This window comes from Halichoerus grypus, chromosome 9, assembly GCF_964656455.1.
Source record: "Halichoerus grypus chromosome 9, mHalGry1.hap1.1, whole genome shotgun sequence".
Taxonomy (NCBI): domain Eukaryota; kingdom Metazoa; phylum Chordata; class Mammalia; order Carnivora; family Phocidae; genus Halichoerus; species Halichoerus grypus.
Window position 1 is genome coordinate 19,300,828 of NC_135720.1, and position 24,893 is coordinate 19,325,720.

Consider the following 24,893-nt stretch of genomic DNA (forward strand, 5'->3'; position numbering starts at 1 on the left):
ACCAGATTTTTTTTTTTTAAAAGCAGATTTCTGAGCCCCATCCCCAGAAAAATATTTAAGTAAGTCTGAAGTGAGGGTCAGGAATTTTCATTAAGCAATTAAGTGAATAAGGAAATAAGTATTCTCTCCTTTGGCCATTTATGTAACTTACCCTAAATTCAAATTTTATGTTCAAGTTACAAAAACAAATTATGGTGAGAATTTAGGAGTGAAGCAAAATACTCGGTTTTACTTCTAAAGTGTAAGAAATGATAAATAGGGGGGCGCCTGGGTGGCTCAGTCATTAAGCGTCTGCCTTTGGCTCAGGTCATGATCCCAGGGTCCTGGGATCGAGCCCCACATTGGGCTCCCTGCTCAGCGGGAAGCCTGCTTCTCCCTCTCCCACTCCCCCTGCTTGTGTTCCCTCTCTCACTGTGTCTCTCTCTGTCAAATAAATAAATAAAATCTTAAAAAAATAAAATGATAAATAGAATAAACTATCTCACAATGACAAACAGAACCCTCAGTGTTCATAGAGAAACCATTATCTAAGGGACTCTCAATACTTAAAATTATCCTCAGAGAAGGTAACAAATGTGGTAAAGGTGGGCACAGAGAGTGCAATACTCCTGATTTTGCTCAATTTAAACACAATGAATTTCTTGTAAAAACGAAAATCAATGTTTCTAAAAAAAGAAAATTCCAAGAAGACTTGTCACTTTCAGTGACCACCCAGAATAAGCTTTAGGTTTCTAACATTTAGGTTTTGGCACCAACTTTTCATACTACTTACACAACTGGACTTTGGAATCAATATAGATTAAGAAGTTGTAAAAAAAATAAATTAAATTAAAAAAAAGAAGTTGTACTTTGGGGCGCCTGGGTGGCTCAGTCGGTTAAGCGTCTGCCTTCAGCTCAGGTCATGATCACAGGGTCCTGGGATTGAGTCCCATGTTGGGCTCCCTGCTCAGCGGAAGCCTGCTTCTCCCTCTCCTGTCCACTTGTGCTCTATCTCTGTCTCTCTTTCTCAATTTTTTTTTTTTTTTTAAAAGAAGTACTTGGTACCTAAACCAGAAAAAATTTTAGAGTATGACACATATGTTTCTTAGAAAGCAAGATTTAATGCAATATATTTTAACAATTAAGAGTGGCTATATTAACTAAATGGTAAGTGATATTTAAATAAGGGGCTTCTTTATATTCCTTAACTTCAGAAAATCTAATTCTATACAGAATACATGTCCCAAAAGATCAAAGAGCTTATTTACTTAAATGTAGAACATATAAACACATTTGTGATTCCTAGGCAAAGCTTAGATTTAACGAGAAGAGCAAGCTACATTTTATAACCCATGATAACTATTTATTCCCAGAATACACCTGTCAGAGCAGATGCAATTCCTGCTAGGTTTTTGTTCCCCCTGCTCTCAATAAATGCATGGATCTTTCCTACCCACATTCATAATAATGTATAAGACAATTTGATCAATGCCTCATTTTGTATTAGCTCTGGCTTATGTCGCAAACACTTTTAAAATTCCTTCGAAAGAAATAGGTTGGTAATGTATGGTGATTAACATAACAATTTAAAAAAAAGAAATAGGTTGGACCTTTCAGATGAAAGCAAGTCCCTTAAAAACAAAGGGAAAAAGTGAACAGACACAAAGTTTTGTAAGGCAGAAAAGTACACCCCATTTACCTTTCTAGAACCATATTAATTCACAGAAACAAGGTTTCAGTCAAAATATTTATTTTTTTCCTTAACTGGGTTAAATGATAATACAAGTATTATGAGGCTGCCTTAAGTTCCTCATGTGCTATACTTTAAATGTCCCAAACTTTACAGAAAACCACACATGAACTATTTTCTTTCATAATTCATAATACAGAACCTCAGCTTTCATTGTATATGCTTTGAAGTGACTTCTCTCTGCGATCATTACTAATACAGATTTGAAAAGACTAGCTCCAGTTGGAGAGAAGTGCAACAGTAATACCAGCCAGGCTCTCAGGTACAAAAATAAACAACCAGGAGGAAGAGGGGGTAAAAAAAAAAAAAAAAAAAAACTGGAGTGAGAGAGAAGGAATGTTCATTTATATTGTTTCCAACTGCCAGCAACCAAACCAGAGCTAGAATCCCAGCGCCATGTGCGTGCTGAGTCCTTGGCAAGGACACGCCACGCTGGCTAGGGCTCGTGAAATTATAATATTTAAGGATAACAATTTTACATGAAGTACCAAAGTTTGAAGTAGGGAAGAAAAAAAAAAAAAAAAGGAAAAACTGCAAAAGAGGAACTTCAAGCCTTCTGTGACTACCAGAGTCTGCAGCCTCCCTGGAGAGTGAGACTGGACTGTGGAGACAAGACACGGACCCATAGCCTTGCTCAAAGACTGCAGGTCTGGCTTCTTACCACCCCAGCACTACCACTACGAGGCACAACTTGGAAGCTAGTAAGGGGGGGGCCATCATTTAAAAAGATGTTACAGAGGATGTAAACATTATCCTGAACTCATGGCAACCACCGGAAACCCCCGTGTGGGCGCAGGCTCCCAGGGGTGCCATCACTGTCGTTCCGAACAGGGAGAAAGATTCATCCAACCCGAAGAAAAACCAGAGCATTCATTTAAAGTGCAGCCCCGGGAGGACTCGCAGAACAGCACACCCGCCACCTTATCATCCGTTCTCAGGACCGGCTCCCGCCCAGGCGGGCTGCATTCTGCACGCGGGACAGAAGCTGAAGCCACGTCAGCAACACTGGGACTTGCTCTCTGCGGTCAAGGTCTCCTGATCCAGTTTAACTTTGTCCACGTCGTTTTCTTCATTTGGAAAGCTTTGTTGGTTTGCGAGAATATTCTCCACGAGGAACCGGGCTGCTTCATCAATGTTTACGTTATCCTGTAATGCAGAAATGATGAACGGGATGAATTCCAAGGATTAATGCTTAGAAGAAAGCATGAGTATTAATGGGACAAGCACAGTTTGTCAGAGGGGGCGTCCACCACCTTCTTCCTCACTACAGGGTATACACCCTCAGAGGTCAATGCCATTGAGTAACGTGGCTACAGAACTCTCTTCTTTTCACAAAGGATTCCCCTTCCTGATGTTCCTGTCTCAAACTTTTTGCCCCCGAGGTTCAATGAACTATCTTCAATGGTTGAAAAGGAATCATCATCCCACACTGGGCTGCCACTCACATAAATGAAAGCACTAAGATGAAAAAGTTTCTGCCCTTGAATATTTAAGTCAAGTATTCAGGATACGTTATGAAGAGGAATGTCAACGGGCTCACACATTAAAATATGATAAATGCATCATGTCGTTTCCCCATCTCTGAGTACAGATTATTACTTCTAGTTGTTATGTGTAAATTAACCTGAAACAATGTTGTAGGTGTGATGTCCATTAAAAATACCCTAAGGAATCACTAGCTATCACAACATTTGTGTGACAGATTTATTAGTTGTCATTAAATACACGAGTAACACATATCAAAATCTGGGCTTTTTAAAAAAATATTTAACTTTTCATTTCTAAATAATTTCAGATTCACAAAAATGTTGCAAAGTAGCAAAAATTCCTACAGACCTTTCACTCATATTCCTAAAATATTAACATCCTGGATATCCAGATTTCCAGATAAAATCAGGAAATTCGATAATAGTGTCAGCATTAATTATGAAGCTTATTCAAATGTCACCATTGTCCCAATGTCCTATTTGTGATCCAGGTGACTGGCTGTATTTCGTGCTCATGTCTTCTTGGTTTCCTTTAACCTGGGACAGTTCTTCAGTCACCTTGCCTTTCATGACCTTGACACTCTTGGAGCAGCATACTGGTCAGAGACTATCCCTCAGTTTGGGCTTGTTTGAGGTTTCCGTATCATTAAACTCAAGTTATGCATTTTTGACAGGAGTAAGTGATGTGTCCCTCTCAGCATCCGAGAGGCATACTTGCTTAACGTCATGTCTGCCAGGCTTCTCCACTGAATAGTTACTATTTCTCCTTTGCACTTAGTAAGCTCAAATATGGAAATATCCTATTTTTCACCATAGTTTTCCCCGCTAACTTTAATATCAATTAATTCTTCCCTAAAACAGCTATTACCATGGTGATTAAAGGTGACTATCTGGGGCACCTGGGTGGCTCAGTCATTAAGCGTCTGCCTTCGGCTAGGGTCATGATCCCAGGGTCCTGGGATCGAGCCCCGCAAAGGGGTCCCTGCTCGGCAGGAAGCCTGCTTCTCCCTCCCTCACTCCCTCTGCTTGTGTTCCCTCTCTAGCTGTCTCTCTGTCAAATAAATAAATAAAATCTTTAAAAAAAAATTTTTTTTAATTAAAAAAATAAAGGTGAACTATCTATTTCCATCATTCCTTCTACATTTATTAGTTGGAATTCTACTGTTAGGAAGAGTTTCCTCTTCTCCTCTACTTGTTCATTCATTTATTCCTAACATGGATTATTATTTTATTCTATGGAATAGATCCATTACAATAGTTATTTACTTTGTTGCTCAAACTGTCTTGGATTTTTGGAGCTCCTATAAGTAGGGTCCTGTTTCATTTTGACGGGTCTCCATTATTTTGTGTTTCCTTAATTTCTGGCACCACAAAATATCTCTGTTGCATCTTTACTTTCCTTGTCCCACCAATCCTGGAATCAATCATTTCTCCATTAAACTTCTGTTCTTTTTGCAGGAGAACAGTATTTAAAAACCAAATTCTGGGGGTGCCTGGGAGGCTCAGTCAGTTAAGCATCTGACTCTTGATTTCGACTCAAGGTCATGATCTTAGGGTGGTGAGATTGAGCCCCACATCGGGCTCTGTGCTCAGTGGGGAGTCTGCTTGAGATTCTCTCTCCCTCTCCTTCTGCCTCTGCTGCTTCCCCAGCTCATGCTCTCTCTCTAAAATACATAAATAAAATCTTTTAAAAAATAATAAAAAAATAAAAACCAAATTCTGGGGACTAGAAAGCTCATTGGACCTGTGGTGTCATTGCTCCTGAGCAGGCAGAGCTAGTAAATATACATGTGCCCTCCACAGGCACGTAGACATCAATTTCTATGTTTATCAGTTTATACATATGTGTATATAGACACACATATAAACACAGAAACATACATATTTATACATACATATAAAACATTAAGTTCATATTGATCTTTCCAATTTCGATCTAACAACATGAGGCTCATTCTAGCTATCTCCCTTATCTGCTATACTTTCTCAGATAGTGAGAAACCTGCAAGACTTGGGCTATTCATTCGGGTATCTTTTCCAGCATCAAGCTTTTTTTTTTTTTTTTTACCTCCACTCCCACGGTAAGTATTAACTTTAATTAAAGTATTGATCTTTGAATGTCCAAAAGTCATTTAGCCCCCACCATTCCCATTATCTCAAAGAATTATAATGCTCTTTAACCACATTTAGTAGCAATTGATTAGGAACAGAAAATCCCATATTGTAATTAGTCACACATTTTCGTATTGGAAATCCATTATTTGCCATAAAGGTGAAAAGATGAAGTTCATGAATTCAAGACTGTCTTTTGGCTGTGCTCCCGTTAAAATTCAGATCACAGGAATTCAAGCAGAAATCAGCTGGGAAGTCAGCTGCCGGCCAGCGCAGAAATACAGGCATTAGTGACACTCGGCCAGTACTTTAAGCCTCGACTAAAATTTTAACCTAAATTTCGTATTACTGTTATTCTCTTGGAACATTCCTGGATTACTACCGAAGAAATTCTGCAGAAGGTGTTGCTAATAGATTTGTAGGAAAGCACAGAACAGAGCTGAAACTTCTACGATTAACCACTGCTTTCCTTCTCCACTCCACAGGTAACCCTGTTATAAATGTAACAAAGCTGATGACTTCCACAGTCTCCAGCTACACGCCACGTGACGCTGTTTCTGAATCTTCCATCTAGATTCTGGGGACGAATTTGGATTTATTACCTGAATGATTAATTCAAACAAAACTTAGAGAAGAAATTTCATCTGTAATACATGCATCTCTTCCCGCAAATCTCATGCTCTAGTAAACACTGCACGTACCACGGACTATTTCCCAACAAAGCTGGGACGTCAGCGAATCACCTGACAGACACTCCGCGGCCGCGGACGGGGGGCGTGGCTTCCCGGACACGTGCCCCCACGAGGCGCCGCCCCTCCTGCCATTTCCTCCTGCCAGCCTGGCCAAGCGCTCGCGCGGCACCCAGCCCGCACTGCAACTTTCTTCTGCCACCACTTTTTATTCATGAAACTAGATCTTAAGATTCTAGGATGTATTTATTTAAACAAACAGCCTTTAGCTTAGGAGTAAAAACGTCTGCCTCCAGCAGACACTAGTTTTTCCGATGACTCCAGCATGGCTCAGTTACCACCAGAGCCGCTTTTCTGTGCAGTCTCTCATAGCTTTGCTTTCCTTATTCTGATCATCAGCGCACCAAATCATCTTCTACTTTTAGGGTGGGTTTCAGGTAAAGCTAAAAGTAACCTAGCCGTACGTAGGTAATTTGACCAGTAGATAAACCCGGTCACATTTGTTAGCTAAGAGGAAAAGGCTTTTTAAAAAATATATACCTACAAGAAATCCACAGAAGGCATCCCAAATGCTGGGACTGTGTTAAGATGCACAGTCTTATGGCTTGGACTTTGTCATTACAGAATTTCTCCAACATTTCATCATTCTGACATAAGTCCGACTGTTATTTGACCTCTATAATGTGAAATTTCCAAAGCACATCAACAAACTCCCTCCCCACCAATATTTTGTGCTTGTGATTTTCACCTTTGCTTTCTTATATATCTAGGCTGGCAAGATTTTTAACAACCAACTTAAGTGTTTTCTGTTTTTCTTCATAAAACACTGTATCCCATAATAGATGAAAGAAAAAATTCTCACTCCACTATTCATGAAGCATGTCACAAGTGTTGATACTTTCCTCTTGTTCAAATTCTTTCATACACAATTAATCTGAAACTCTTCAAACATCATCTGAATACATCTCTCTGATACTCTCAGTGTCCATTTTTGTTAGTACTGCACAGGACCCACACATTCACCAGTGTCATCTATGTCCCTATATTTCGTGAAGCCTTCAGTAAAAATCAAAAATGCTTGGGCTTGACAAGACACTTTATCCCCCCATAAACTCCAGTTGCAGAAGTGCTTCATTTAAAGGCTCCAACTCAGAGAATGTCATTGTTCTTTGCTCTAAATAATAACTATTTTTTATTTTGATGGAAAACCTGCCCTTCTATTCACCTCCACATTAGCCAATTTTGAAAGCGTTCCTGCTGCCCGCTCAAAGAAACTATAACATATCCATGCTCTACTTTGCTTTTTTCTAGGCTCCCAAAAACCACTCACATAAACCCGTCTAAAGATTTTAAAGTTACAGCTCAGATTTTCGAGTTAAGAGCAGAGCAGATACAAACACAAGGCAGACCTCACCTTTGCAGAGGTTTCAAACCATCCACTGAAACCATGCTCTTTGCAGAATTGGTCCATCTGGGGAGGATTCTGGCCACCATCCTTTTTTTGGTCACATTTATTAGCTAAGAGGACAGCAGGAATAGGGCTGCCATTTGGAAGGTGGACTTTACCATCCAGATCACTTTTCCATTTTAAGACGGCCTCAAATGTGGAACTTCTTGATATATCAAAGACTACAAAAGCACCAACAGCTTCTTTGTAGTATACTCGGGTCATGTTGCCAAACCGCTCTTGCCCTAAAAATAAATAAGAGATTAAGAGCTCATAATTCAGACAGAGTCTATATTTAGATATAACCCCTCTGACCCTAGGCATAGTGCTATAAACACGTCTCCCATTCCATAGCAAAGAAACTGGTGGGATGAAGGATGCACAGAACCACGTGACTGATCATGGGGTCTGAGTACACAATCAACTAGCTTTATGTTCTGCGCGTGTCCAACACATGCTCCATAAACATCCAGATGACAGGGGCACCTGGGTGGCTCAGTTGTTAAGCATCTGCCTTCGGCTCAGGTCATGATCCCAGAGTCCTGGGATGTTTGGGCTCCCTGCCCGGTGGGAAGCCTGCTTCTCCCTCTCCCACTCCCCCTGCTTGTGTTCCTACTCTCGCTCTGTCAAATAAATAAAAACTTTAAAAAATAATAATAATAATAAAAAACATCCAGATGACAGTACTTAAAGCTATAGGGCCCATCGCTCCCCCACCTCCCACTCCCTCTGGTCTAAGAGAAGAGTTACTAAAGGAAAAAAGAAAGCTGGTGGCAGAGGGGGAGAAGAGATGAGAATAGAAGAAAATGAAGCTTGCAGGAAGAAGATAAGTACGGTGGGTAAAATGCAGTCAAAAAGACTAGGACTGGCTATGAGATAAAGGAGCTCATCTTTCCTCCCCATCTCTCGCCTGCACCCACTTTTGACTCCGCATGCAAGATTGCTCTCCTCCAAGAAAGCAGACACATGCAAACCTACAAACAAAAGTGGCACATGTGGCTGTGTGATTAAAAGAAGGATCAACTATAGAGTCTTCAAATATCATACTTTTAAAATAATTTAACATGTTAAATACTTTGGGGAAAATGCTCCTGCTTCACATACTACATGGGACTTTGCAAAGCATCCCCTTTCTGTCTGGTCTTGCTCTTTGACACAGGACGGACCCTAATCTTCATCTGACAGATGAAATCCACGCGGACGGCTGCTTGGACAGGATGCCAGCGGCACTGACAACATAAGGCAGGACTACAGCCCGGGTCTCCTGGCTCCCACGCACCCATGTTAATACGATGCTGGCCATTCTGAACCATCCTGTAGTCGCCTTGACTTCTAAGGCGTTTACCTTCAGTCTGTCAAGTTATGGACTAGAGTGCTCAGGAAAAATGGCAATCAGTGCAAATCTAAGATGGGTAACTCTGACCAGTGATAAAAACAAAACTGATAGGACACTTTCCTGTTAAAACACATGATGAAAAACACACGTTTTCTACATTTTATGGAGAGTAATAAATGCAAAGCTAGCCACAAAAAAATATTCCTTCTCCAAATTCTACTATAGCTTCATACAGTTTTAGATATAGCTTAGTGAAATAATGGAAGAACACAATAGGCAAACTTAAATGGATACACTTGAAGTTCATTTGGTTTGTGACAGCTCCTCATACGGGCTTATCTGAAGCGTACTATGATGATCCAGATGTCCGAACTTCATTGTAACAAATGGTCACATATGAAACCTCACTATCATGTTCCTATTTTATTGGTAAGGTAAATCTGACCAGCCAATTATATAGCTTATTTAATCTCAATGCTGATATCTATAAGAAGTTAACATTGTACCATTTTCCATAAACATACACTTAATAATCACACATGGCAAATTCACAGAGGATATACCAACTGGTCAACAAAGTCAATACCACTATTCTGCAAAAAGATGACGTAGATTGCATTAAAGTGGTTCTGACTTCAATTTTAACTAGAGAGCACATACTACTGACTTTTAGTTTTATAAATCTTAATTATTAAATATAAAATGACTATGGCAACATGAGAAACTAGCCTCATTAAGACAGTCCAGATTATAAGATTATTTCACAGTTATAAGAAAGTACTCTTTTGGACTATCCCTTCAATTTAGAAATGAGGGTAGGGTGCCAAACTAGTAAAAGTACAGAAATCCAGAAGTTATGAAGAACCATTAAGCTTCACTGACTATTGTTTTGTTTACTGAATCATTTATAAAGCCCTAAAAATACTTCTTTCAACCAATCATACTAAATCATATTCAAATTTGTCCTCATATAAACTTCTTGGTAAAACATAAGAAAATCAGAAATGTGTATGACAAGTAATTTTTGAGGTGGACCCTGTGACTTAGAAACCTCAAGTTATTTTCCCTAGGTTCCAAGGTGAGGATTCAAAACTCTGCTAGTTTCAGAGTGTGCTTTCTAACAACCACACCATACAGCAACTCAAAATAGTGTCAATTACACTATCAAGCAGATGAAAAGGAGAGGTACAGCCTGGGAGAAAAAAGATGCAAATCCTAGATCTAGTAAAGGACTTATACCCAGAACATATAAAGAACTCTCAAAACTCCAAAGTAAGAAGATAAAAAATCTAATTAATAAAGTAAGCAAAAGACTGGAACAGACACTTTATCAAAGAACGTATACAATGACAAGCAAAGGAAAAGATGCCCAACATCATTAATTATTGGAGAAAGGCAAATTTAAATCACGACAAGCTGCCCCTTCATGCCCACAAGAATGGCTAAAATAAAAAGTCTGATTATACCCAGGACTGGTGAAGATGTGGAGCAATCAGCTCTCATACACTGCTGGTAAGAGTAAGAATTTAAAATAGTACATCCACTTTGGTAAACAATTTGATAGTTTCTTAAAAATGTAAACATATGTCTACCATACAACCAACACATTCCACTCCTAGGTATTTGCCCAAACAAAATGAAAGCACATGTCTACACAAAGTCATGTTTGTGAATGCTCATAGACGTTTTATTTTTTTAGCCAAAATAGCAATGAATAAAGTATGGTATATCCATACAATGAAATATAACAATAGAAAGGAAAGGAACAAACTATGGATACAAGTAACAAAATAGATGAATCTCAAAATAATGATGCTGAGTAGAAGAAGCCAGACCAGAGAGGGAATAGGTATTACTCTATGAATACATTTATATCAAATCCTTAAAAATAAAAACTATAGTGACTTAGTAAGAGGAAGCACATCAATGATTGTCTTCGGCAAGGCAGAGAGATGAGTTACAAAGGGGCAAGAGGAAATGCTTCTGGGGTGATGGAAATGGTTGCAATCTTGATTACAGTGATGTTTCACTAGTGTTTACATATGGCAAAACATCAAATTGTACAGTTTGTTGTATGTCAATTATATATCAATAAAGTAATAAAAAATAATACCTACCTCGGAGGCTCACTGGGAAGGTTTAATGTAAAATGCCTGCCTGAGAGTCTTTTAGGGCAGAGTACGACAAACTATAATTCATGGTCAAATTCGGCTAAAGTTTTATCGGAATCTTGTCGCCCTCATCTGTTTATGGGTTTCTACATCTGTTTTCATTCTACCATGGCAGAGTTGAGTAGTTGCAACAAGGAATGAATGGCTTACAAAACCTAAAGTATTTGCTACTTCTGTTCTAGGGGGTGAGGGATGGTCTATCCCTTGAACTGGAAGTGCTATATAAAAATTCATGAAGGCATGTACTTAAAATATAATTTACATGCACAGACCTTAAGTTCAAAAAGTAAAATGTCAGGCCCATAGTAAGCACTGTGTAAATGTTAGCTAGTATTATTATTAAGTGCTCAATAAATGTATTACATGATGAAAGCCTGAGCATCCTCTTTAAAATGTGCAACTAAACATGGCAAAGCCTTAAACTAGTTATATGCTGTAGTGGTGAAAACTGTAGTGGTGAAAACAGTCTGCAAAGGAAAATGAACCTGAGGAAAGTACAAATATACTAGAGAATCAAAATATCAAGCACTAAAGGTCAAGCAACCCCAGGCATGTTAACTTTCTCTGCCAAGTAAGTGAAGTGTCTTTAAGGATCTTTAGGGATCTTCTAAGCCCTCCCAGCTCTCCCTTCTGATGTTTTAAGTTTCTCTGTGATAACTTTAATATGATTTTCTAAAGATTCTGCAATCACTGAATCCAGACAGCAATGGGGATCAAATGTAAATAATCCAGAATCAAAAGGCCACGCCATGCATTTAGGAAAATAGCTTACTTTCCAACAGAATAGTAAAGTGTACTTCCTATTTTACTGAGTTCATCATCTCCTTTTTTAAAAATTCTGAAGTAATCCACTACCGCTTCAGAGATATTCCTGAACTGGTCAAAACAAGTAAAAACCACACATTTCTAAAATACATTAAACTTAATTACAGAATAGAGAAAGATACAATGAATTCATTGAAAATAATAATCTTAACATAAATTTAAGAGCTGTTCTCCAAAAAAAAACTAACAAGGTAAAATCTAGATTTAACTATGTTGGTTTCAAAGGTTGGAATGCAGAGATACGTTAAACTCTTCCAGCTGTTAAACTAGAAAATAAAGGAAACTTTGCTACTAGAGTAAGAGTTGCATCCCATAACTTTGTTATTATTACTCTCTGGGTAATTTTATCCATTCCCTTCTTATTGCCTAAAAGAAAGAACTATAGTGGAAAACAAAACTACTGCTCACAAATATTCCATTCTCCTCCACTTCTAGATGAAGGATCACACTCTTCTGCCCCCACTAAATTAGGAGTGGCTACGAACTAGTCTTGGCCCATGAAATGTAAACAGAAGTGTCATTTCTAAGCAGAATCACTTGGGTGACAGTGTCCTTGTCCTGCTGCAGCAGGCTTGAACCCTAATTTTGAGATGACAGCACCAAGAGATGGTAGAGCCTCTGTTAGCCTGAGTCTTCTGGTAGCTCCAATGCAAAACTGCCCTCACATCCTTCCCTCCACCCCAACCTCTGCCCTCACTATGGACATGCAGAAAGAGTGAGGAATAATTATCTTAAACCACTGACATATGAATGTTGTTGGAACCCCAACATAACCTAGTCTATCCTGATACAACTCCCAAATATTTTTTTTTTACCTCGTATCTAGATTTGATTTCCACTAAAAAATATGTATTAGGTTCCTTCCATGTACCAGGCACTATGCTGGACACTGGTGAACATCACGGAACAATGCATATGATTTCCTCTCCTAAGGAGCTCACAGTCTATTTGAGGGAACAGACACACTGATACCATGGTGTGTTAGGTGTAATCAGAAATACGAAGAGTATATTATGGTAGCATACAAAGGGATGCTATTCAGAGAGGTATGTAAACTAATCTTATTAGTTGTTTCTTATCAAGAAATGCCATTCAGATGCTTACTTGGACACAACAGCTTCACATATTTAACTTCTAGATACAACTTCCAACAGTGCTGAGTCTTCCCCATGAGAATGCTGCATTCTGAGGCGCCTGGGTGGCTCAGTTGGTTAAGCGTCTGCCTTCAGCTCAGGTCATGACCTCAGGGTCCTAGGATAGAGCCCCAGGTCGGGCTCCCCGCTCAGGAGGGAGTCTGCTTCTCCCTCTCCCTCTGCCCCTCCCCCCCGCTCATGCACAAGCTCTCTAATAAATAAATAAGTAATCTTAAAAAAAAAAATGATGCATTGTACTACTTCCCTCTCACAACGCTTTGGGAGTTAGCCCTAAGTTTAAAAAAGGGCTAAGGACCAAATTAATGGAAAAAACTTTCATATTTACATTAAATTGCACAGGAATTCTGAAGAATCCTAGAATTATTTTTTCTTAATTTTAGACAAAAAAATATAAAGAATACTCTCTGGGAAGTAGCCAATCAGCCATTCTAAGTTCAGTCCAAGAAAACTTTATTTTTCTTGGATTCTACTTTACATAAATATGTAAATAAAATGCAGGGAATTCCTACCATGCTGACTGCTCCTGGGTTGTGTCCCAGGACAGGAGAGGACAGGGTAGAGATGTCTGCAGTTATTAAATACAAAGACAGATGCATGAGTTTTGTTTCATGGAGTTTATGTGTGTATGTGTGTGTAGAGTTAAAGCTTATGGCAATATAAAAACTCAGCAGGACCTGGGAGATCTTCCTCTAAATAGGAAGTAGCTCAAACAGGGTGGGGAGATTCTAAGCAACACCACCTTCTTTAACCAGTGCTGTAGTCATTTCTTACTGGAGGAGGAGGGACCACTTTCATGCCTTCCTGACCAACACTTAGATGGACAACATTGTAACTGAAAGAGGATACCCCTTATCATCTAGTCCAACCTCTCTTGTTTTATAGATGAGAAAATAAAATCCCAGGGAGAAGAAATTACTCCAATTCCCAAGTTATCTATTATCCAATGTGCTGTCCAATCTGTTAGCCAAAGACTTTCTGGAGTACATGTTGCTCCATGTCCCATGTTTCCAAACAGACCCAAGGCAGTGCCATGGGCCTAGGACGACTCTCCTCAAGGATAGCACAGCCCTATCGCACAAGGGAAACCCTTTCTCTAAGTCTCCTAGGGCTTGACCATAGCAGCTATGGGCAATGCTCCAGTGCTGAGTGCTTTAGTTACCCCAATACTAGGGCAGCCTCTGCTGTGGGCAGACTGCCGAAATATTCCAAAGGACTCTAAAATGTTTTATGTTTTAAAAAATTCTGTTACTTCCTTTTCTAGAAGAGGGAACCTTTATTATAACTAGACATCATGGCAATGAGAATGAAGAAAAAGCACAGTGCTAGTCATCTAGGCTCAAAGATATTTAAAGATGCACAACTTATATACCCAAGTGGATGAAGCTTAAGGTATATATGGTGGCAAAAAGATCAAAATGCTTATGTAGTATTTGGGAGTATCCAACACTAATGACTTGAAAAGGAGTTGAGGTAACATATTTCCAAAAATACATAATTGAATTAAGGAAAAGAAAACCACAAAATAATTTGCCTTCTTTCTTTATATGTAAATTTCCAAAAGGAAAGTATTTCTTCTCAGTGTTTGAAAAGGAAAGGACTACATTCTGAATGGTTACCGGAAAGAGAGGCCAGAGATACTCTCTTTTGTGATTTTAATCATTCCCTTTGTTTAGTTTTTTAATGTTCATCTCAATATTTTATGTTCATGACCTCATTTGATAAATAACCTAAATATTTCCTCGCATTATTTGAAACTCAAAATATAAATTTCACCATGAAACACAAATCAAAGTAATGAGACAACTGGTGTTTAGTATTCCAAGTAGAAATGCTTACCCTTTCCCACCGAGAATCACTGAGCTACATAGTCTTACTCAAGGTGATCCAGAGGAAAAGTATAGTGTTTGTTTGTTTGTTTGTTTTAAAGATTTTTTATTTATTTATCTGAGAGAGAGAATGGGAGACAGAGAGCATGAGAGGGGGAGGATCAGAGGGAGAAGCAGACTCCCCGCTGAGCAGGCAGCCCGATGCAGGACTCGATCCCGGGACTCCAGGATCATGACCTGAGCCGAAGGCAGTTGCTTAACCAACTGAGCCAGCCAGGCGCCCCGGAAAAGTATAGTTTCTAATTAGTGCTTGTAAACTCCTTTAAAAAAAAATCCTTAAATCTCATTGTGCGGTTTAGAGATGAAGCACTGCTAACAAACTTGTGTTAGAAGGCCAATAGATCAAGACCAAGTCAAATTTCATTTCAATCCAGTCATCAGGGGCACCTGGGTGGCTCAGTTGGTTAAGCATCTGCCTTCGGCTCAGGTCATGATCCCAGGGTCCTGGGATCGAGCCCCACATCAGGCTCCCTGCTCAGTGGGGAGTCTCCTTCTCCCTCTGTGCCCTCTCTCTCTCTCTCTCAAATAAATAAATAAAACCTTTAAAAATAAATAAAAATAAATCCAGTCATCAGTTCTAAAAGGATAATTATCCATTAAAATTTTTTATACCACGATATAGGCAACAATGTGATGTCATAATCGGTCTTGGGTTTGTCAAACAAAAGAGTAACAAACTGAATACAGAAACAAAATAGGAAAACACCTAAATTAAAAGGAAAATAAACTGCTTTCGAGATGGTAGCGGTGGTAATACTCAGTAGTTCTCAAAATTACCTATTCCCCGATCAACTCAGACTCTGGATTTCTCTTTTTGCTACCTTAAGATGACTGGGCTTTTGTGGTATTCAGCCACTGTGTAAGGTCTTATTCTGTGGGACTATAAAAAGAATGGCTGACTTTAATCAATCTGAAACAAGGAATAAAATCAAAATATCTTTTTGATTTGTGTTCAAAGTCATAAGTAGTTTTAAAAGTTTAAGATATTAGCTTTTTCCTTTCTTACCTAGTTATTCAACAAGAGCAAGAAATGTGCCATCTCTGTCCTGTAAATGCTCTTGTATCCATACACTACCCTCAGAGGGAGGCTCTTGAGATAGGCACACAGACGAGGAGGAGGTGATGTGAAATCGAGAAGAACTCCGGGGTCATGGAAGGTGAGCGTGAGGGAACACGGGGAGCAGGCATGTTTGCCCCGTTAAGCGGAGAACTCCTTGAGTGAGGTGAGAGGATCAACCTATCCCCAGGGTGCAGCAAAGCCAATGACAGAACAACTTCTCCTCAACTTTAGTAGAAATCAGATTGCACGTAGTGCTTGGTAGTTGCAAATTTCCAGGCCCTACCTCTAGGAATTCTAATTTGGTAAGTATGGAGAATTGGTAGTGGTCCTATTCCATTATCCCCTCACAGAATTTTACTTGGGGAAGCAGTTGAGTCCAATTAAAAAAAAAAAAAAGCCCTAGATTTCCCAGCAGTCCTCACAGCAAGGCATGCACATCTGCTTGGACCACAAAGACGAAGACTATGACCAAGGCATAGCTGGGCAGTGCCATGTCAGCTTCAGTCCATGAGGACTTTAGGGTTCTGCTCAGCAGCTGTGGACTGCCCAACCACAGGCTTACCAGGTGAGAGAATAAAACTCTTTGTTAAAATCACGATGCATAGGGATGTTTGTCAGAGGTAGCCAAATCGATTGACACAGTTGATGCTAAAGAATCTGCATTTTATGGGGCACCTGAGTGGCTCAGTCCATTAAGCATTTGTCTTAGGCTCAGGTCATGAACTCAGAGCCCTGGGATCAAGCCCCACATTGGGCTCCCTGCTCGGCAGAGAGCCTGCTTCTCCCTCTCCCTCTGCCGCTCCCCCTGCCTGTGTGCGCCCTCTCGGTCAAATACATAAAATCTTTAAAAAAAAAAAAAAGAGAAGTGAGTGGAAAGAATGGGGAAGAAGAGAATGTAAGGCCAACTGTCAGAGATCCTTAAACTAAACCCCTACTATCCATTTATTTTTATGTGGCTCTTCTTTCTCAAAAGAAGAGTGAAGAAATTATGTGTCTAGCCTCCTTGGTTATAAAAAGCACTTTTGAAAATATAATTGAATAGAATTCTAAAGCACTTTTATCTTGATCTTTTACCTCACCCTGCAGAATTCCACCACCCCCCTCCATTTATATGTCTGCACTATTCTCCCCCTCCAGGAGATCTCTGCAACCACAACACAACCTAAACTTGTCGACTTAGTCCACTCTCCACTACTTAAGTGTTGATTAAGTGTGAAATCATCACCAGTTTAAGGATATGCTATCCTCAGCCTACAAATCTAAGGCTTTCAAAGTTTTCTTCTTTGGAAGAGCACTTTCTTTCATCTCTCAATCTTTTCTAACAAATGCCTAGAAATATGGATCAGTCATTGTTTTTTATTTTCTATATTTTATAATGCTTTGACATCTTGGGGCCTTGGGGACCAGTGGAGGGACTGCCCCTTCCAGCTAGCTAGTTCTTAGAGACAGACAGCAAACCACTTGCTGAAAGCACATCTTTGATAAGCAAACCAACCAATCCAGAGTCCTCACCACCCATCTGCCTCCCTTTTCAGGCTCCTGCAGTCTAGCAGACTATCCGCCTGCCCTAAATCACCCATGGCCGGGTACTAAACAACCAGAAACCACCCCTATAGCCCAACGCCCACTCAAATATTCCAAACTAACCAACCCTAAGCTTACTCAGCTTCCCTATGCTGTCTTGTCCATTCCTTCCTGCAAAAACTACAATAAAGCCCAGCCCATGCTCTTCCCTTGCTCCTTCTGCCTCTTGACCAACCCCGGTGCTTCCCCATGTGGCCCTGTTTAGGGCAGCATGCTCCCTTCTCTTGGGAACTATGAATAACAAACCATCTTTTCAGTGATGATGATCTGGTGTGTTGGCCTTACCACACCTGATAAAAACAAAATCCTGGGTATGCCTTAAAACAGAATAAGAATCATTGAAATTTCCATATCAGAAGCTTAAGAAAATCAGAAGGTCAAGAGAACATATACATAATGGATAAAATTTCTCCTAAAATACATTTGAAAGTAACACTGCCTCTCTAGAATAATGCACGGCTTAAAGGTTTAAAAAGTGAGATCAGAGTAGACCATGCAAACATCTATAATTATTACCGTGCTTTTCCAGGGTGTGCTCTGCAAGTATATATCAATAAAATGGCTTTGTTATCTCCAGAAAGTCCACACTGTGGAAACAGTCTTTCAAAATGCTCCCCAAAAATGATGGAGCCGATCCAAAAGTATCTATGCTGGAAGTTCTGTGTTAATTAAGAAGAGTGTAACTGGGAGCGCCTGGGTGGCTCAGTGGGTTAAGCATCTGCCTTCAGCTCAGGTCATGATCTCAGGGTCCTGGGATCGAGCCCCATGTTGGGCTCTCCGCTCAGCGGCGAGTCTGTTTCTCCCTCTGTGACACCTCTCACTTTCACTCTCTCTCAAATGAATAAATAAAATCTTTAAAAAAAAAAAAAAGTATAACTGGAAATTCTGGATTGATAACATAAAGAGATGGTAATTATTACAATGGGTATAAAGTAGGAGTCATATGAGCTACTGTAAGAATGACCAGAACATTTGCAAATTTAGACAAGAGTCTGTTAAACTGTTCGACAACAATCTTTAGACTGTTTTGACACCAGTGAACCCAGAATCCGCTACACTATTAAAAGCTTGTTTTCATATCTCAGAGTCATGAGACATGTCTCTGTACAGTGCCATTGATTATCTGTGTTCTCTTGGTCAAGTTACGACACTTCTCTGTATTTAGGCTATGGGATCTCTAAAAGCCTTCAAGATCTTCAATCCAAACAATAGAATGATTAGGAAAATGGTTGGGAAAAAAGGTCAAGTTTTAGTGGTTTTTATCAATGTCCCCCTCTCTCTACCGCTAACATGGGCACTTTTCAGCCTATGTGGGACAACTGAGGCAACTGAGAAAGGTAACATATTAATTAAAAAAAAAAAAAGGAAAGGCAAAAAGCATATCATTATCAGGAGAATTTCCACGTGCAGTAACAGAAATACGCTGTTAACGCTGCCCATCCTGCCTGGGCAATTGTGGGTGCAAAGTCCAGACTGGGGCACCCAAAGATGTCTCCGGACTCATGAACTGAGGAAGATTTAAAGATGTAAAATGGGATGGTAGACTTCACGTGTAATTCAGCACAGCAGTTGAGTCTTCGTAAGGCTGAGGATGGCGAGATTATACAAAAGTCAGATATAATGAAGATTTTTAAAAATCCCTTTAAATGAGTTATTAAGTAATTGGAAAGTCATTGTAATAGTTGGTGTTTAAGATGGAGATTACAAATCTAATTCCTCAGAGCAATGCTTCTTCATATTTAGAAGAAACCCGAATATTAATAATTCTTGACTAATAGATACATTGAAGGTCAAGAAAGCATCCGAGATAATATTCCAGATTCTTGTTCATGTGGGTTATAGGAGAGTTATGAAAGCAGGCAAGAAGAGGCCATGAGGTACAGGGACTGTCAATGTAGAAGATGGAACAAGGGAAGTAGGATCCATGTTCTAATTTAGGATGGGAATCAAAACAATAAAAAGTGAATCTAAGTATGCTTTATATAATTTATAATGTCTTCCAACCAAGCATTTTATGCTCTAGGTAAATAATATTTAGAGGAACTTCTGAATAGAAGGTTCCTGATCTGTTCTTGGGCCCAAAGGAGTGTTATCCATTCAGATTATTTTATATAGAAATACTGATTCTAAAAAGTGAAAGGTGGCAGAAGAGATCAGTTCCTCAAAAAATGCCACTTTGGCATAAGGATTATTTTGAACTAAAGGCACTTGAAAAAGAGCAGGTTTAAGAAGGGTGCTCTAATCTCCCCTTTTTCTCCCTCAAAGGAGATGAGAATACTCTCATGTGAGAGATGTCCTCTCTTTTCTAGGAGGAAAGAAACATTCTTATCACCAGGGATGGGAGTCAAAGCGGAGAGATGTCTCTACAAACAGACTTTATAAAATAACTCTTATTTTCCTTTAGCTTCCCCATATTAGTTATTTTTCCACAATTCCTTCTCCTTGTTCAACCTGGTATAAAAGCACTTAGGTTTTGCCACTTCTTTGGGTGTTCATTTTCTTATGAGGGCTCCCGTGTCAGAGAAAACGTATGTGAAATAAATTTCTGCTGTTAATCTGTCTGGCATCAATATAATTTCAGGCCCCGCTGAAAACTCTAAAAAGGGAGGGATAAAATTTTGCCTCTCCTGCAAAAGTAAATCACTTCAACAAATACAGGAAGACTACACTGTATTAGATCTAAATGGACAAACTGGTTTCTTTCTTTTAAAGATTTAGTCTAGACCAGCCATTCAACCGACCTGGAAAATTCTATAGTTGCTAATAAAGTTATAATAAGTAGTAAGCCAAATACTACTTCACCTATAATACATATGAAAGCGCGGATTGGATTCTGCTCTGGGAAATAACCTAGTTTGCAGTGACATGGCAAACAAAATGCACCAAGAAGGCTGAAATTGCTGGTAAATATGGGCCCATCAGGAATATGGTGAAGAAAATTGAAATAAGCCAGGACGCCAAGTATACTTGCTCCTTCTGTGGCAAAACCAAGATGAAAAGATGAGCTGCGGGCATCTGGCACTGTGGTTCCTGCATGAAAACAGTAGCCAGTGGTGCCTGGACCTATAGCCCAGTAAAGTCGACCACCAGACGACCGTAGGAATTGGGAGACCAGTAGAAGCTCCACCATTTAAGACATTGCTGGCCTATGATAAATGGGTTAATTTATGTAATAACAACAAAAGGAAGCTTAGAGACATCTCTTGCTACATCTTAATAGTATTATTAAACTTCTTAAAATTTTATTGACGACTTCAGTAATTTAGTATATTTCAGTTAATGTGTTAACAGCAATCTCAAGGGGCGCCTGGGTGGCTCAGTCGGTTAAGCAGCTGTCTTCGGCTCAGGTCATGATCCCAGGGTCCTGGGATCAAGCCCCATGTCCAGCTCCCTGCTCAGCAGAGAGCCTGCTTCTCCCTCTCCCTCTGCCTGCTTGTGTTCTGTCAAATAAATAAATAAAATCTCAAAAAAAAAAGCAATCTCAAAACAGGTGTGAAGTAAGGGACAGTTGCCTAACACAAAAATTGTAATGAATTACATCTGGATTTTAAAGCTACATTCATTTCACACAATAAAAAAGCATTCCGAAGGCCCGTACCCAAGAGTCACTATGGTTCCTGATCTGAAGAGTTCAGCTGAAACTGCTTGGCTACATTTATGGAAATGTCTGGACAACTCCCACCTGTTCTACTTGCCAAAGTTTCCAAGTATATAGACTCAATGTAATTCCTTTACCAACTTTCTCATCTCTAAAGCCACGACAAAAAAACTAGTAATAGCACCACACTTTAAGTTAGTCATATCAACTGACCAGTTCTACCTACTGTTTTGCAATAAAGGAATATTTCTATCCTTTGAGGATTCAATATGATTCAATGGGTTACTACATAAGGCAAATATGTTTAGCCCTGGGGAACTTTCTGGAGTGGCCTTCAATTTGCCTTCATTACATCATTACGACTTAATTCAAATGGTATGAGCTAGGATTCACTAACAGGTCAAATATTCAAAGCAAACGTACTCTCTAAACCTCAAGTGAAAGCCAAATTATTTTTGTGGCAGCTTCCTTATATATTAAGATCCCATCTCTGAAAATCTTATTTATAAGGTGAGCCTAGTAATTTCTAATTACCTCATTAGTTTACCTCAAATCTTATTAACATCTGGTGTGTACTTGCTGAATGGTATCTCGCATCCAGGAATCCCCGTTAGAGATCTTAACATCTTGCTTTCCTTCCTGGCAAAGCTCAGTCTTTGGATTTAGGCAAAAGTGCAAGCACATTCCATCTAGGCCAATACGTACCAGAGTCTGACAAGACTATGTCCCCTTCCTGGCTGCATAGGTCTGTTCAAGGTGGACAAAAAAAGGGAAGAGGTGATACCCAGGGAGAAAATTACTCATGATTTTGCTTTCCCAAGTCTCCAAATAGAAGTATTTTTGCGTGAAGCTTAAAAACACAAATGTGCCAATAAAATCTTTTATTTACCTGCAGTGAGGCCCAATGATAATTTAATAGCTAAATATGATATTATTTTACAAGAAGAATAAGGCAAAGTCAACAACCCTCCTAGGTGGGGGTTTAAAATCATCTTCATGGAAATCTACAGCTACACTGAAGATTCCTGGAGAATGACTATCACATGGTAAGGCAACCTTTAGAATTTACGACCTTGTCAAGAAGCAATACTAGTATTCCTAAGTGTTCTGTGAAACAGCAGGAAGTATTTCAAAAGAAGCCTCTGGCTTCAAAAGATGACTCTTCAAACGAACTTTTGGTTTTCTGTAACCAAAAGAAAAAAAAGCTGAGCCCAGGGCTGATCATCCCCCTTTCTCTGAGGAACTGACATATATAAATTTATTCTCATATCTGAGGCAGAAAAGTCTGTTCTTAAATAAGTGCGTATATAGGTTCTAATTCTTCAATACTTTCTCATATGGAATAAGCTGTTGATGAAAAGAGCACTACCTAGCAGACAGACCTATGTCATCATCCCCCCCACTCTGCTACCAGCTGGGTGACCAAATCGTCTAAGGCTGATGCATCTGTAAGATGAAGAATGGTCTCTCCAGCTCTGAACTTTCTCCCATAAAAATTCTCTATCGCAGACTGAGCTTCTTACCAGCAATGACTGAACAGGGTAACTTTTGGTATCACTTCCATATTTAAGCTTTCCAAAGTTAACATCTTTTTAAATGCCCACCCACCCCACCAGACAGAGTTCAAGTTTTCATAAATTAAAGCAAGGAGATAAGTACCCTCTCAAAGAGGGGTATTGTGCTCCTAAATGGCAACTGAAAGCAAATGACAGAGAAACAATATATTGGGGTGTAGGGTGGAGAGGGGTCCAGGAGTGGGGCTAGGTGTTGGTTTAGGGGAGGAGGAAGGATTCAAGAGCAACCTTCGCAAATCTTCACCTTCGGAGGAGGGGCATGGAAGGGCCTGGCCTAGGAGAAGAGCACCGTATCTGAAGAATGGAGTTTCACTCACAAAGAAGGGTCTCAGATCTAAGGTGCGTGATGACAAACATTCTAAAAAGGAACCTGGGGACGCCTGGGTGGCTCAGTCGGTTAAGTGTCTGCCTTCGGCTCAGGTCATGAGGACAGAGAAAGGCTGAGGACGGAGAAAGAGGACAGGAGACTGAGCGGAGCCCAGTGGCCGCCGGCTCCCTACTGAGCCCACCGCCCGCCGCTTACCCGCGATGTCCCAGAGCTGCAGGCGCACCAGCGTCCGGTTGTCCCAGTTGAGGACCTTGAGGGCGAAGTCCACCCCGATGGTGGCCCTGTAGTGCTGGGAGAAGAGCTGGTGGACGTAGCGCTTGATGATGCTGGTCTTGCCCACGCCGAGCTCACCGATGACCAGCACCTTGAAGAGGTGCTCGCGGGTCTCGGGCGCGGCGGCCCCCGCCGCCCCCTGGCCCGGGTCCCCGGGTCCCCCGCCCGCCATGAGCGCCGGCCCCGCTCAAGCCGGCCGCCCCCCCCTTCCCGCGAACTCGGGCTCCGCGCCGGGGCCCCCGCCCTGTCGCGCTGTCCCCGCGCGCTCGCGGAGCCCCCGCCGGCCGTCGCAACGTCCCCGAGGCCGGCCGTGCGCCCGCGCCACCGCCTGACGGGTCACAGGACCCGGAACCGGCCGCTGCGGCAGCCGCGCGGGGCGGGAAGAGGTCCGGGGGGCTGGCCTGCGGGGGAGGACCCGACGAGGAGGCCGCTTCCCGCCGCCGCCGCCAGAGCTCCGGGCGGGCTGGCCCGAGTTCGGCACTTCCTCCGCCGGGGGCGTCCCCTCCTGGCCCGGGTGCGCGGAGCCCGGCCGCCCCCTGCTGGCCGGGGGAGCCGCCCGGGCCGCGCAAGGTGGGCCTGATAAAGTGCCGAGGCCCGGAGCCGGCTCGCGAACGCGGGGCCGAGCGCGGAAGGGCGGGGTTGGTGGTCAGCGGCGCGGCGCTGGCCTGGGGCTAAACCTCCCTCCTGCCTCTGCCGCGAGAGGGCGTAACACCTGCAGATTTCGGCCTCTGATTTCTTTCTAGCGGCCCACTTTTGAAGAGAGGGAATGGCAGATTGACCCTGAACTTGACAAAGGACTGATAAAACGCTTTAGTATTTAAGTGAGGGACTGGGTCTGAGGAAAAAGACGTTAAGATCTCTAAAACAATCTTATTGAAGCCTTCAGCTAGTAGAGACTCTGAGATAAATCCTCGGAATTGGTTGAAAAGTAATAGGTAGTTTTGAGCGGTTTTATTTTAAAGAACAAAGATAAGCCTTGCCTTGCTTGCTGCGTTTTTAAAATCGAGGGATACCCTCCCCATAATTAGAAACACCTGGAGCTGATATACTCCGGCAGCGTCCTTAAATAAACTAAAGAGGCTGTTCACTCTGCTGTAATCTGACAGTCTTTGAAAAATGTTTTTCAGAGGTGGAGGCGTTTTAAAATTTAGACGTCAAGGTGGGAGTAAAACCTTTACTAAAATAGCTATTGAAAAAGCATGGATATGTCTTTAAACAAGTTTTATGGCCTACCAGCATATGGCTTTTATGTTCACCCATCTAGAGAGTCCTTTGAATATGTCTCCAGCTTGGGGAAAGAGGAAATCCTCTATTTATTGCCATAAGTGCAGCATATTGTTCCATACATATATATTACCATGGATTTTTCCAGGTTCCTTCTTCTCTGACTCTCCTAGGTTTCCCCTGACATTAGAAATAGAATTGTGGTGCTGAAAATCATAGGCGGCAAATGGTTTAAAGTTAAAAATGGTCACAGCTAAAAGCAGGATAATGGCTTGAATCCAGTGGTTCTCAAACTTGAGTGTTAAAGAGTTTGTTGAAAAATAACTAGACCTACCCCCAGAGGGGTTCTGATCCCACAGAACGGGGTGGGGGGGGGGAATGGAGCCAGATAATTTGCATTCGGAACAAGTTCCCAG

At 41.0% G+C, this 24,893-nt stretch overlaps 1 protein-coding gene across 1 annotated transcript; it reads right to left on the bottom strand.

Annotated features, from left to right (window-relative positions):
* Positions 1-1,712: 1,712 nt before the first annotated feature.
* RAB32 (RAB32, member RAS oncogene family) lies at positions 1,713-23,715 on the bottom strand. The gene is made up of 3 exons (XM_036116748.2): positions 23,176-23,715; positions 7,432-7,709; positions 1,713-2,875 (listed from the first exon to the last, which is right to left on the bottom strand). The coding sequence occupies exons 1-3, from the start codon at positions 23,423-23,425 to the stop codon at positions 2,726-2,728; spliced, it is 678 nt and encodes a 225-aa protein (XP_035972641.1). The 5' UTR covers positions 23,426-23,715; the 3' UTR covers positions 1,713-2,725.
* Between the last annotated feature and the right edge of the window lie 1,178 nt (positions 23,716-24,893).